Source organism: Passer montanus, unplaced genomic scaffold (genome assembly GCF_014805655.1).
Source record: "Passer montanus isolate IOZ18808 unplaced genomic scaffold, ASM1480565v1 scaffold16, whole genome shotgun sequence".
In the NCBI taxonomy this organism is placed as follows: Eukaryota; Metazoa; Chordata; class Aves; order Passeriformes; family Passeridae; genus Passer; species Passer montanus.
In genome coordinates, this window is record NW_024363160.1 from 5,674,195 (window position 1) to 5,689,826 (window position 15,632).

Consider the following 15,632-nt stretch of genomic DNA (forward strand, 5'->3'; position numbering starts at 1 on the left):
ACAGCTGTAGCACTTTTGTGCTCCATACTTTGTGACAATGAAAGATCCAGCTCCAATATTACACAGCATCCAGTACTTTCTGATGGTCTCACCTTCTTTAATCCTGGTGTCGCTGCCACTTAGCAAAACCTAATTGAAGCCTGCAATTCTAGAACATGGCATGGCAAAGTGGGCATACTTTCACTTCAGGAGCAAAGGTACACAGGAAGGAATATGGAAGGATGAGATCTGTTAAAAAATTATTTTGTGAACTGTAGAGCTTTTTCCCACATGTCTGTCTCAACCAACTATTTGCTTTTGTTGCAATAATCTCATGCATGCATATTGCCTTACTTATCCCAAGCAAGCCACCACCACCACCTCCCTTTCTGGGAATCACTCTCACAAGAATAGAATTTTGCCTCTCTTTCACAGGGCTTGACTGAAGTAATCAGTCTGAGCATCTCTTGCCAACAATCATCCTGAAGATTGTAAGGACATCATGTTTTGAGATTCTGAATGTCCCATTACCTTGTTCAATCAGGTGATCAATGGCAGATAAAAGGAAAAGTCAGTGTCTTGACATAAAACCACACATTCTCACAAAATCAGTTTGAAAAATTCATCTTTAAAGACATATTAGTTACTAATGATTGGTTTACAAATGAGGCAAGAGATATGAGTGAAAGCTCAGGTTGCTGTGATATCTAATAGCATATACAATAGCATTAGGCAGCAGACAGAGAGTAGGATAATTTAAAAAAAAAACAAACATTCTGGGGGGTTTTTTGTGTTAATTGATCACCATGGCTAACTTGTCCATGGCTGCGGAAGACTACACTGCAAATCAAAACATACAATTTGTAGACTCTGCTGGTTTGACCCAACAGTAAGGGAATGGACTGAAAGATTGAAAGATTTATCTTTGCAGATTCTCTGTCAAAACCTGTATTTGTTTCTCTCTGCATTACAGTGGCAGCTAAGATAAAGTTAACCTTCATCAGCTTTATCTTTCATAGGAAAGCTGGGTATTCTCTGGAAAGATATCCCTTATGAAGTGCCTTTTTCAACATTTCAAATGTTACTCAATTCAAAAACCTGAGAAGAAATTGAAATAAGTCGGAGTGTCCTGACTGCAGATTAACCCACCATATGAACATGTTTGTATGAGGGGAAAAAGTATTTTTCAGAGTTATTTTATAAACTCTTTCTTTCTACTGTAAAACATTTGAATCATCTGGATGCATGTGTAGTAATAAATTAAATATTTCAAAGACCATTTTTTGGCATAAAAGCAGCAATGAATAGCCCATGACTATGCTATTAAGCTATTTTAAATGTTAGTGTGCTAAGATGAAATCTGTCTACTAACAAATTCTGGCCCAATGCATCTCTCAAAATAGGCCTAGGAATTATTCTGGAGTGTTAATTGGCCAGGACAAAAAATATGTTAGTGTCTCTTTGAACAGATTTGAAGCGCAAATGATTGAGTTCAAATGCCCAGGAACAATCTCTTGGAAGTGTTTAATCTTTTACAGACATAACCTCTACCCTCAAATTCAAGATGTTGATGTTTGGGGGGTTTTTTATGAGCAGCAAATGTTTATATAACTTACCATCAGAGTCTGACACTGCTGTTTCAGATGTCTGAGATACCATGGAGACATCTTCTGGCCTTTCTGCCAAATTATCCCCTTGCAATCTAAATTGTGGAAAAATGCAATGAAAACATTTGCAATCATATTCAATGGATAAGACACAGAAGAAGATTATCCCTGGTTATATATCCTGCTCATAACATTGCCCTAATTAAAATAACAGCTTTGCTGAAAAGCCCACACTCATGGTTCAATCATAACCTGGACTGTCTAAAACTAGCCTCCAAGAAACAGCCAACTGAATCCTAGCTTAAGCATTTTTGTAAGTCTTATTTTACAAAAGTGGGGGTTTGGTGCGCATGTGAGACTGCAAGTTTCCTTCCCTACATTCAAAAAAATTTAATTGAATAGCACTATATTGGATGCCCATGTCAATGTGTTGGCAGTGCAGTGGCCTTGGTGAGGAGAGGCTGGGGCTGCCCTGAGCCAGTCACAGGTGGTTCCATCTGGCTCCAAAAAGAACCACAGCAGGTCACAGCTGAGCTCTTCAGCCAAAATGGTGGCACCTTGGAGGAAACATAGTTAAGGAAGAGCCAGCCACAACGCCACACAGGCAGAAGAGCAGGGAACAGGAAGAGTGGGGCACAGCAGACGACACACCAAGGTCAAAGGAGATGGTGCTCCACACTGAGTAGATACTCCCCTACAGCCCATGTTGATATGCCAGGGGCAATATCCACGCAGCCCCAGGAGGACCAACACCCAGGCAGGTGAGTATGTCTGGGATGAACAGTAGCTGATGGAGATCCCACACTGGAGCAGGCGAAAACTGGGGTGAGGAAGGAAGGGCAGAGAGAACCTATAATGGCCTGACCACAAACCCCCATTCCCTGTCTCCCCTGCTCTGCTCAGTGGGTGGGGAGAGGAGTCTGAAGTGAAGGAGCGAATTTGGGCCCAGGAAAAGGAGGAGGAAAAGACAGACATTAAAACTGTCTTTTAGTTTCTCATCACCTAAGCCTATTTTAATCAGAAATAAATTAAAACAATTTTACCCAAGTTAAGTCTGCTTTGCCCATTACAGTAATTGGTAAACAATTTCCCTATCTTCATCTTAACCCACAAGCTTTTACTTTCTATTTTCTCCTGTCATCTTGCTGGCTGGGTAGGAAACTGGCCTTTAGCCAAAGCTAACCCACCACAGGGGTTATGTATGCAAGAATATTTCCTCCTTTGTTACTTGTTAAAAGGAAAATACAGTAATTATGGCAGTCTTTGTCTTCAGGCTTTCCCACTGCACCAGCTGACTGCAATGCATTGACAGCAATTTATACAAATAATGCTTCTATCTGTTTTTTCAAATGAACATCCCAGGAGTTCCACCATCCTTCTCCAGGCTCTTATGAACCCTGGGCACAAATTCTGCTCTGAAGAAGTGCTTTGTAGCTCTAAATGCAATATAACTGCCATTTACATAAAGGTTATCATACCTTGGATTTATTCAGACATGAAAAGAATAAGAAAAATGCAATTCAATTTTGCAAAGCCCAGGAATCATAAAAATGCATTGAAGTAAAACCTTGGGGAAAGAAATAACTTATCTCTTGGAAGGAAAAAAAAGTTCTTTTCATGCTGTATTCTTACTCTCTGCAGCTGTTTTATACTAAGCTTGAAATTAACTTTTGAAACCAAGTAGAAGCCCCTTATCTGCCCTATCTACATTTCACATTTTATGATTCTCACAGTTATCAAATATAGATGGATCTTAAAGTAATCTATTTGTTTGTACTCCTCAAAACCATTCCCCCAATAACCGTATCCCCAATTACTTTTAACTCCTTTTATTGCCCCTATAATTATTTATTTATGATGGAAAGCTCAGTGTAAATTCATAATATTTCTAATCTAAGGTGGCAGATTCATAGAACATAAAACTCAAGACAACAAAATGTAAAAGTTAGAAGCTGTAAACCTAATCTTGAAAATTAATTCTATGAATCTTTTATAGCTCTGTGCCTGGCTTCTAATGCTCTAGTTGCTAATTCTTTAAATGCCTAGCTTGTCAAACAGAAGCAAATTACTTTGTATCCTAAAGATATTAAAATAGGGAGAAAAAAAATTGCAAATGAAATAACTATGCAAAAAAGGAAGCTCTCAAAAATCACAAAATTTTCCACTGCAATACAATTCACCCATTCTCCTTCATTACATCCATAGGCACATTTACTGCAAACACATATTCAGTCTTAGAAAGATATGCATGAAATTGCAGGAACCAGAAGTGAGATACTCTTCTCTCCAGCCATGTTGGTAGTTCATTTATATTTAATTAAAAGGATAATTTACTCCAACCCTTTCTGCTTACATTACAGTAATATAAAAACTATCTCTAAAAGTGGAGCTGCTTCTTTTATCCCATCAGAATTGTCAAGATTTTATGATATGTTCCCATTCTGAGCTTCGATAAACCCAAACCACACATGAATAACTGGAACTATTCTCATCTTATTCTAGAATTTAGATATATTTCAGTGGTCCATTGCCTCATGAAGAAAACATACAAAAAATCTTTTCAATGTATCTAATCAGAAAATCTACTTCATACAATTTTACTTTGTAGGAAGAAGTGGCTGGGGTACTTGATGGATGGGTGAATAAGATGTTTGACACATCCATACCTTAATTTCATATCCAATTTTCAATTTATTAATGTATATCTTACATACAGATTCATATCAAAATAGATTCTCATGAAACTCAAGCAACAAAAAGTCGCAAACACTATTTTTTGCTAAAAGAACTCTGGTACTTGGACTATTACAATTTCTTCTTTAAAAGTAGTATTATTCATAAGATCTCTTCACAGTAAAATGAAAACACTTGAAAACTCTTAAGCAGAAAGAAACATTCATTAGAAAGACACATAGGTTTAGAAGAGTTACCTAAAAAATACTATCTTATTAACACTTGATAGACTCCTTCATCTCTTAACCAAAGCATTATTTCAGCTTTAATTATTTTAATCTGAGTCAGTTTGATACCTGATAACCAACATTTTTTCCCATATCTGTTTCTAGTGGGTTTTCTTGCTTAGAGGACATTGTTCCAGTTTTATTAAACAGCTGCATGTTGGAGCTTCAGGAGCTACAAAAGCAAACAGCCTACAGGTCTATATTTCAATATTCTTTGACCCCAAAATGCATTCCAAAAAAACTGTTAAGGAATTCAGGACCAAAGTTATTCTTAATAAATTCTATAGGTTTAGTGCAGAAGCATTACACAGAGTCTATCACTACAAACAAGCTTGTGGAAGTGTGAAATACAGTCCTCCTGCTGGTATGATTTTAAAAATATGATTCACAGAATAGGTCAGATTGGAAGAGACTACAGTGGGCCATCTGGTCCAACCTCCCTGCTTGACCAGGGTCATCCTAGAGCACATGGCACAGTGTTGTGTCCAGATGGTTCTTGAATATTTCCAGTGAGGGAAACTCCACAATCTCTCTGGGCAACCTGTTCCATTGCATGTCACCTCCACAGGAAAGAAGTTCTTCCTCATGTCCAGGTGGAACTTTCTATGCATCAGTTTCTGCCTATTACCACTTGTTCTATTTCTTGGCATCATCAAGAAAAGCCTGGATCCAGCCTCTTGAAACCCTCCCTTCAGATACTTGTAAACATAGATAAGGCCCCCTCTGTCATCTCATGGCTGCACAGCTCCCTCAGCCATTCCTTGAAGGAGAGATCCCAGTTCCTGCATCACCTTTGTAGCCCTTCACTGGACCTGCTCCATGAGCTCCATGTCTCTCTTGTCCTGAGGAAGCCAGAACTGGACACAGCACTCCAGAGGTGGCTTCACCAGGGCTGAGTAGGGTTAGAATCACCTCCCTCAACCCACTGGTAATTCTCTTCCTAATGCACCCACAGGATACCATTGATTCTCTTGGCCACAAGCAAACACTGCTGGCTCATCGACACATGTTGTTCACCAGGACCCCCAGGTCCTTCTCTGCAGAGCTGCTTTCCAGCAGGCGAAACACTGCTGGCTCATTGACACATGTTGTCCACCAGGACCCCCAGGTCCTTCTCTGCAGAGCTGCTTTCCAGCAGGCCAGCCCCTAGCCTGTGCTGGTGCAAAGGGTTATTCTTCCCCAGGTGCAGGACCCTGAATTTGTCTTTGTTGAATTTCAGATGGCTCTTGTCTACCCATCTCTCCAACCTATCAAGGTTGGATGCAGGGCAAATTCATACCTGGGAACTCCTCCAGTGCACTAAATGTAGATATACATGATGATTCTCCTCTATGTCAACACTGTTGTTCTATGACGTTCTTAAAATAAGTAGTTAGATAAACTAAATTTGATGTTATAGCAGAATGCTAGAATTAAAAAAATACCAATATAGTTCACATAATACTTCTTAGGACTACATGGGATTAATAAAATAATTATAAACATAGGTACTTTCTGTCATCAGGGCTTAAGAAGGCATAAAGTATGAAATATCCAAAGTATAGAAAGGCTTTGAATACTTCATATTGAGATATATGCCCTCTAGTATTTTTTCTTTGCATAGACTACTGATTCAAAGTGTATTAATAATTGTCTAAGTAAGTGTATTAATAATTGTCTTGTGCTAGTTTATAATAGAGGTTGTACATTAGGAAATTTCTGTGCCAAAAATTCAGAGGATGATTGTCACTTACAGACAGAAATTTAGATTATATTTAGGTTAATGCTCTTTTTCACCTATTCTTCCAGAAATATGTCACTTAAATAACCAAAATCCTATCTATTCCTTCCTAAAATGAACCAGCAGAAGGGTTATAATTTTTAGATAAAATCTCCTTTAATCCCAAATAAACAACTGCAGGCAAGAATTATATAATTACTGTGCTTGTGGATGGCCTTCAAATTCTGGTACACAGCTAAGGACTTATTTTTATTTTTAAACATAGCAAACTAGAGCTGGATAACTGTTCTCAAATTCTGATGTTCCCTAGAGGTGAACGACAACAGAAACTGAAACTCCACTTGAGAAGAAATCCTGAAAACCTGCTATTTCAAGAAAATACAAATGCTTCTGCTGACTTTTTAGTAGTGAAGAAAAATTCCTTCAGGGCTCCAGGACAGTAAAGGGCACTCTCCAAGGAGGAGGGGGGAAATTGCATGTCTAAGCACTGCAGCTCCAGCCATTCTCTTTGCTTTGCCCTGTGTCAGCTAAATTTTGTTGAATCTGAATAAACACTGTAAAAAATTTTGGTTTCTGTGAAACATTATTCCTGAAAACACACATTTAATTGGAAAATTCCTGATCTCCATTGCTAAAGACTCAGTTGACGTCTTTTAGCTGAACATGGTGAGAAATAGTGGAACATTTGGTAAAGAATCCTTAAATCACTCAGCAAAAAGAGCAGTAAAGTCGTTCTCATGATCAGCCAAAACAGATGCATATTTTTAAGTGCACAACAACAAAGTTCTCTGAAAAACAGAGGTAGTGTCATGTTTGAATTAGGATCTTAATTAATGAGATTTTTGATTTGTTGAATCTCTTATTTTCCTTAAATTATTCAAAGTAGGTTACTCATTCTCTTGAAAAAATCCTACCACATACTTCCATGATTTACAGTTAGTTTCTCTAAGAAGTAGTTATTATTTTGGATCAAAAACTCTAATGTACATTTTATAATAATAATTAATATCATGAACTTATTAACAAAAGAAACTTATTATACACATAACATGATGATGTTCCTTTGTCAGCCAAAGGGAATTTTAGTCAGAGATGAGAAGAAGGATACATTTGAGTTATTGGACTTCTTTTTTTTTTTCTCTCCAAATCACCTGCTTCCTTTCTGTAATTTAAAACTTCATATCTACATCTAACCTTCTCTGATAGCACTGTAATACTGAATTATAACTTCCCTAGGACAAATACATAACTCCAGGGAAGTTATAGCAACAGAGATCAGACAACAAAAGCCCTGAGAGGCCCCACACACTTTTAGGTTACACTGAATGTTTTCTTGCACCTTTCCCTAGCAACCTCAACACCAGTAAGAGTATTTCAAGCTTCATAATCATCTGTCCTGACTTGCCTATAATAATGAGTTTACTTCATTCTTTGTTCCCAAACATACTGATCCAAATTCTGACCTCATGTACCTTGACTTACTGACTCCACAAGTTCTACACTCCCTTATACTGCTGTAAAATCCAAAGCTTTTTCAGCACCTAAATATAAAGCCAGGAATTTCTGACTTATTCAATTTGTTTTACTAATGTCTTTTACAAATATAAAAATATTAAAACTTTGCCAGAAAAAATCCTATTGTATTCACAGGTACAGCGACACAAAGATGTCCATTTTCCAGCACAGACTATAGTGGTTAATATAATGGTAAAATTATATTAAATATTATTTTAAAAATATACAGGCAAAAGTACTCTTTATCTGGTAAAACTCCTCATCAGCTTTAGCTACACACATTACCTTCCTAATGAAGATTAGATTTTAAAGAAAGTTTGTATGATTTTTAGATCACTGAACTGTAGAAGAAAAATGCCTTAGATCCATGGGAGGAGGATCCTCTAACAGAGGATTGTGAATTTGGTGAGCAGTAAGAGTGGCTGCCACCTCTGAAGCAACAACAGAAAAGCTCTGCAGCATGTCACTTTGCTATATTAAGAAATCAGTGCCACAGTTTCTGTTTTCACTCTATACTAAAATACAGGAAGCATCTGCATTGAAGAGAAATGAAGCATGAGGACTATTGAATTATCCTGCAGAACATTACCTAGGAAGGCAGACATTTCCAATGTTAAACTATAAGACCACACAAATAAATACAGATATTTAGTACCATTTCCAAATAAAATGTAGGAATATATGCTTAATGATACATTCAGCATGCTTTCCAATAGAGATTTATAATTCCCTTAAATCCACTTTAAATAAGTGATGCAAGGCCACCAGGCCTTCTTACTACCAGCAATTCTATTCATGTGAGGTATACAGAATTTATATTATTTGAGTTTCACCCTGATCTAAGGTACAGTTAATCTAAACTAAATTCATTTTCACCAATTCCATTCAAACCACAGTCTGTTTCTTGCTTTTGCACTCACCTTCTTAAGGACACTATTTCTCAGTGCTTAAACACCAGAACACATCAAATTATTTGAAAATTCATAAAACCAGTAGTTAAAAATGGATTTTGGTTGAAATTCATTCTCCTTTAGCAAATTAAACACACTATTTTCCAGTCACTCTTGGAGATTTTTGTGAAAAGTTTCCTCATCACCAATAGTTTAATGCACAGCATAATGTTTTCAGCCAGTAATACAAGAATATACACTTGCTGAGTAAAACCTACACATTGACACAGCCTGCAAATTAATCTTTTTTGTGTGCTGTTTGCCTTTCCAAAATGTCTGAATGCAGGTCTTTGTGCCTTTAAATAAGTACACTCTGCAATTATTTCTGAGGAGAACCAAAAGTGGAAATATATTTCCCAGAGTAAGGAATCCATAAAGAGACTGAATTATCTAATCCTTTTACAAGATGGGGAATTAGGCCATTCTTATGGCAATCTTTTATCTGCTTCTGGCCTCAAACCATTATCTCACAGGAGAAAAATTACAGTCTTTGTCAGTCTTTTCAGACTTAACACTCTTTCTTCTCCTGTGAACCATTTTTTCTAGGACTTGTGAAAGAGTTTTGTGTGTGAGTGTGCATTTGTGTCTTTAAGAGCTATATTAAACTGCTATCCAGAGCCTCAAATTATGACCAACAAGCTTCCTCAAGCTCATGATCTCCTGGCTTCCTCCCTGTATCCTTTTCATCCAGAAGAAACTTCTGTGGCTAATATACATCATATCGTTGTACAAAAACCAGAAACAATCTCAAAACATTGCCATAGAGAATTAGCTTGCAAAGCACACATCAAAGACAGCAAAGGAAAAGAAGGGAGAAAAAGCTTGGTAAAGCACTTGTCTTTTTTAATTATTGAGGGGGTTAAATGGGTTTTGTACAGGAGAAGAGAAAGACATGTCTTGACAAGATCTGCAAATGAAGGACAGAATGAAGCAGATGTTGCCCTCCATTAAACTGAGAGAGAGTAGAATAAGTTTCAGGATCAGCAAAATAGCATTCATTTAATATTCAAATATGCTCTTACTTCCTTCATTTTTACAAATCAAGACCAGGACATTCAAAAGGCCTAAAAAAATCCTTTACATCTACTGTTCTTAGAATTCCTTCACAGGAGTTTTAAATGTTTGCAAGTGTACCAACCTGCTCAAACCAGTTCGCTCTTTAGCAACCAGCCTGAAATTAAAAAAAAAACAATCCAGGTACTGTTGAACAATAAAAGACAGTCGAGTGACATGTCACTAATTCACAGCATCTTATGCTGCATTCTTCCTGCATAACCAAAACCACATATTAATACCCTGTCAGATAAGTCACAGCAGGGCTATCTCCAGATAAATTTGGTGCACTGCCTTGTTACCAAAACCAGATTTATCATGATAAGGTGTATGCATAAGACGTAACTCACAGGCAAATGTACCTAGTGCTCAGGTTTCAAGTCTAAGTCTATTTTCTGTAACATGTAAACACTTATCTTTCTTCAAACAAATGGAACTCTTCCATTACTTTTATGCTGACTGACAGCTATTTAAGTCGAAAGAAACAAGTCTACCTCACATGTGCATACTCTAAAGAAATAAAATAGCTGTTAAATCCAACATAGAGGGAGATACATCATCGGAAAACACTGGTCTCTATAATTTTTGACAAGAGATGATATTTTTATTATCACAGTATTTTGTGGAACTTCTGATAGGACTGAAATTATTGCTTGGTGAATTTACCAAGTGGGAAAAACATGTAAAAAAAAGAGGGAGGAAAGTAGTCTGATCTTTCTGGGATCTCTGTCTAAGCACTTCATGTAAATCTCATGTCTTATATTGTTGCCTTCCCAAGGCACTACTAAGATTTTGAAAATAGAGAGACTTTGGCCATTCTTCCAAAACACAACTAATTGTGAGCTTTCCATGAAACTAACTGAGGTTTAGGATTAAAAATTATACTATCTTGTGCATTTCGGAGGTCAAACTTAGATCCATGAACTCAACAAGTAATTTGAAATCACACATTTTCTGTTTTGCATACAGTAAGATGTTCTAAAGAAACATGAGATAGTGAAAGAAAAAGCAAGCCAACGTGTTACTCTTAATCATAGCAAGTCAGCCTACCAAACCTTAAAGAAATTATTTATGGTCTTTGTCTCTGATAACCATGAGCGCCAGTAAAAACATTTTCTGATTTATTTTCTTCAGTGTTTTTCTTTTGTTTTGAAAGCACAAGATACCAAAGTGGTACACCATTCCAGGGAAGGAAAGATAAAGTTATTTCTTTTTGCTGTACTTAGCACTTACAAAATCAAAAGACAATGAATACACTATTTTGGCTATTTATGCATCAAAACTGGGCAAATTAACCATTGCTCAAATGCAACTCATCGAAAAAGCAAAGTGAATATTTACTTTTTAATTTCTTTTTGCCACAGCTTTTTCTTTTGCTATAATTATTTTCATTTTTCTACTTTATAAGAAGTTTTAACTAGCCAAAGGAAAAATATGGGGTTTGTTTTCAATTTTCCAAAGTGAAAGGAGATTTTTAAAAGTTGTAAAGCATTACCATATGGAGTTTAATTTACTTGTTTGCCACTATTAAAAGGGAAAATACGCAAATAAAACATTTTGTTTAGGGCAAAATCTGTGAAGCTGGCACAAACAAACATGAGGAAAATTCAGCTCTTTTAAACAAGAGGTCCAATAAAACTAAGGTTACAAAAAAAATAGATAAAGGACAAAAGAATGTAAAATAGTGACATGAGTCATCTGGAATGTTTAGTACTTTTTGTCCTATAATAATAGCCTTAGAAATAGTACACAGTCAGAAAGATAATATGAAATGTATGACAGAAAAGAAAAAAATACATCTAAACTTTTGCTTTAGATTTGAAGACATAAACTTCCTCAAAGTCTGTACATGAACCCTAATCACAGAATTTTCCTGCCAGCATTCATTCTGTACCAACCATCTAAGTTTGGAAACACTTTTCCCCCTTGGTACTTTGAAGTAATTTGTTCCCAGGTTTCAGGAAAATTAACAAAGCAGAAATTTCTGCCAGAAACTGAGTCACTAAGCTGGCCTTACCACTACTGGGCAGACATACAAAGACTATTCTTTATGCAAATACTTGTACCAAACCACACATATACCTGTGCCCATTCTCCAGTATTGCATCACAGTGTACAGAGTCAATAAGAGATTATATGGAGCACTTGAGAGGTTATTCTTTCTGACACATCTGCGTATTATTGATTAATAATATTAGAGACTATAAAAAAACACCAGGGACTTCTTTTATATTCACTGTGATCAGATTTTGTTCTAATTCCATCACCTCTTAACACTGCAGTTAAAGGGATGATTATAGCTCATGTAAACATACTAGAACCACCTTTAAGTTAGGATCTGCAGATTTCCTTCACAGAGCAGTTTTGACAATTCACGTAGCAGCTAAGGCATATTTGCACATGCAGAACATTTCCTGCTAGAATTCAATGCAGACATAGCCATTTATTATGTCACGCAGGCAGCACACACTGCTACATATGGTCAGGATAAAAGGAAAACAGTCCATGGAGTTTCAATGTCATTTAGTCCTGCATGCATTTTCATGGTATTACTCCCTCTCAGGTGACTGATGTCAGAATGCTCAGTTTAGGAAAGAAATCTTACAGTCTGACTTGAACAGCAACAGTCTGCTAAAAACAAAGAAGCATCTACTGTGATGGTTTAGTCTAATTTGACAGAACATAAACCTAGACCAAGTGCCAAGGAAAATGCACCAGTAGCAAAAGTTACATCCTTTCTTCTGCCAGGACATATGGCATCTATAGAGGGTGCCGGATGTTGACCCTTTGTCATCTTACCCAATCAGCCTCTATCCCAATGTGGCATGGTGCAGTATCCGTTCCCTGACACCTTTCCATCCCCAGTTCTAGAGTTATTTTGGGATAACAAGCCTGGGCAAGGTAGGAGAACCCCTCTCATTTCAAAACACAACTCAGCCTTACCAATGGTTTCTGTTCAGGGAACACAATGACACTGAGAGCAGACTGGTCATAAATGTTAAGGAAGGGATCTTGTGCAGAGTGGAAGCAGAGGAAGCTCAGTAGGCTTCCTTTCTTTTCTTGAGGAAATCTTCCAGGAGCCCATCACCATTGTCTATTTTTTTAATGTAATCTTTAATCAGTATTTATGATCTTCCTCATAGAGGTAATTAATTTCATTAACTTTTCTCTTTGTTTGAAGTTTCAGGAGTGTTGTCTGGGGACAGTGCATGCAGTAAAATTGCTTTTTAACAGCAATTTCTTCCCTCTTTACAGTCATCAGCGTTTCTGCTTTTGATAGTTAAAGTAGATTCACTTGTCAAGCTTCAGACTATTTTCTTCACAGCTCATTATCAAGTTTTCCACCAAATGCTTCTTTATGACCTCAAGTCTCATTAGTATTGCCAGAGCTTTGTGGTACTGATATAAAGCACTTCCATACAAACCCTAAGATTATAAAACAGTTGAAGCTAGATTAATACTATAGAATTCCCCAGCCAACCAAATAATTCCTGTTCTTTTCTAGAGATATATGATGGCCAATTCAAACAACAGTTCCATAGTTTCCACCATTAATCTGAAATTATGTCAAATTATAGCTGGTTCCTTCATTTCTTTTGTCTCCTCCCCTGTAGGTTCCTGGTTGTCAGGGCTCCATGTCATGAACCTCTGCTCAAATTACACTGACATACTGCAGAGAACTAATATGTGATTCTAAATTTCAGTTAGCACCACATAGTTTATACGATTATATCCCAGGCATGGATGGACGTAGTGGAGACTATAGTGTAGAAAACCAAACTTTAAAAAATCCAAATTGTTAAAGAAAAGGTTACTGGTAAATAAACAAGCTAACTTGAAGACTGTTTGAAGGACAAGACATCTTAAAGGTGTAAAAGTCACAGATGATGAGCAGGGTAAGGTTTCATAGGAAAGGCAAACTGGCATGAGAATTTTTCAGTACTTTCTTCAAACCAAGTTTTCCAAAAATATCTATAATGGCAGCATGCACACAGTACCTCATTTATTCTACATTAACAACTCAAGGATACAAGTTACTACACTTGAACTGCACTCCACATCCTAAGGGTGAGAGTAAGGAAAGCTCCATTTAATTTTCTAATGTACAGATGTACTTTGTTTATATCTATATTTTTGATTCCTCTAATATGTTAAAAGGCCTCACTACACTGTCCTTTTGCTTTAGCTAATCTTAACATATTAACTAAAACATTGCATCTCAAACCTACATTTGTATGCGACTAGTGCTCCGTCCCAACATTCTTGTTCAGAAGCCTTCAAGCTTGTGGCACAGTATGTTTTCTATAATCCCATTTCTTTTTTAATCACATGCAACCCCTTTTTTGTAATCTATTGATGTTAAAAAGAATGAATGCAGCCCTTGCGCTATTAAAAACAAAAAGCTTCTTACTTTCAGGAATGCATTGGCAAGACTCCACAAGAACAAGATTTAACTTTTGAGCATGGCAGTGGGCATACAAGGATAATGGGTGGTCCTTAAAAAAAAGAAAAAAGAAAAAAGAAAACCCCCTGTAATTCATTCAATAGTACATTAATATTATCTTTTACCTTATGGTTGATTAAATTCTTGCAAAACGCTCAATGTGCAGGTCACAAGACATATGAGAAATATGGAAGTGGTGTTTGGCTTTTACAAATTGTCATTTAAATATCTATTTAACCCATACAAGTTTTGCTAATGCGTGAAGATGTCTTATAATTCATTGGCCAAATGTGAAATGCATTTGTTTTTCCTGTATGTGAGAAAGGATTCACAAAAACATGTTACAGCATGAGTCAGTCTATTTTATAAGCCACTCAGACCAACTGTGCCCTTAGACAAAGAAAGAATTATTATAACCATTTTACTCAAATAATCAAAATCGAGATCCATTTTAGTAGAAGTGTCCTTCCTAATCTTTCAGGCTAAATAGAAAAAAGCAAACCTTCCAAATACAGGCTGGGTTTTTTTTGTAGCCTTTTTTCTGTATCTATAAACCTTGTTTTGTTCCACCTTGTGAATGATGTCACCCCTTTATTTAGATGACTTAATATGCTACTTAACTTGCCCTGTAGTCCAAGAGCAGCTATGGGAATAACATTGTTCTGGTAGCTACTTCCCCATTTGAAAAACCTCTTAAAGCTGTTATCCATCTGCATTTCGCTCATCGTGTGTGAAACATCTATACAGAAAACAGTAAGCTCTCTGTTTCTTACTGTTATATGCCAGACTACAAACCATTTTATACTCCAGTAGAATTAACCCTTGCTTTAATTTCTCATCTCCCTCTGGGGACTTTTTTACCAAGTTTTTTTGGGGTCTTGGTTGTTTTGGGGGAGTTTTTTTAGTTTTTTTAATCATAAGCTATAAAAACCAATTTGGAATGATATCTTGAAAGAATTTTCCACTTTTATTTCCTGGATGTCTGGGTGGAGAACTTTACCTTTTTTAAAAATTACAGACCTGGTCTGTGATAACTATCTACCTGTTTATTATTTGAAAATGATTGGTGAAATTATTATGATTGAGGGTTAAATATCAGTTTCTAAAAACGTTGCAAGTCTGGGAGTTTTATTCTAGTTCAAATAATGTCAATTCTGAGTCTCATTTCTTATGACTCTCAAGACATTCACACAGGTTTGTACTTTTGTCTAAAAGACTTCAGGCAAGTGAGAATATTTTCCCAAATGCAGTGTCTCAACATCATTGCAGGTTTCCTCCACAATATAAACTGGATTTAGTTTGTCTTGTAACAAAATTGGTTTTTATCTCTAACTACAGTCACTTCCATTTGGCATTCCTTTTTTGCAGTACAAAGGGCAGCAGCTATACTGGCACTAAATGAAG

The 15,632-nt window shown here is 36.5% G+C and overlaps 1 protein-coding gene across 1 annotated transcript in view; it reads right to left on the bottom strand.

Annotated features, from left to right (window-relative positions):
• Positions 1-15,632, bottom strand: part of CUNH8orf34 (chromosome unknown C8orf34 homolog) — a 149,362-nt gene that overhangs the window by 33,916 nt on the left and 99,814 nt on the right. Inside the window, exon 9 of the mRNA XM_039702828.1 lies at positions 1,596-1,681. Coding sequence (XP_039558762.1) covers positions 1,596-1,681 — 86 coding nt within the window. The remainder of the gene's footprint in view (positions 1-1,595; positions 1,682-15,632) is intronic.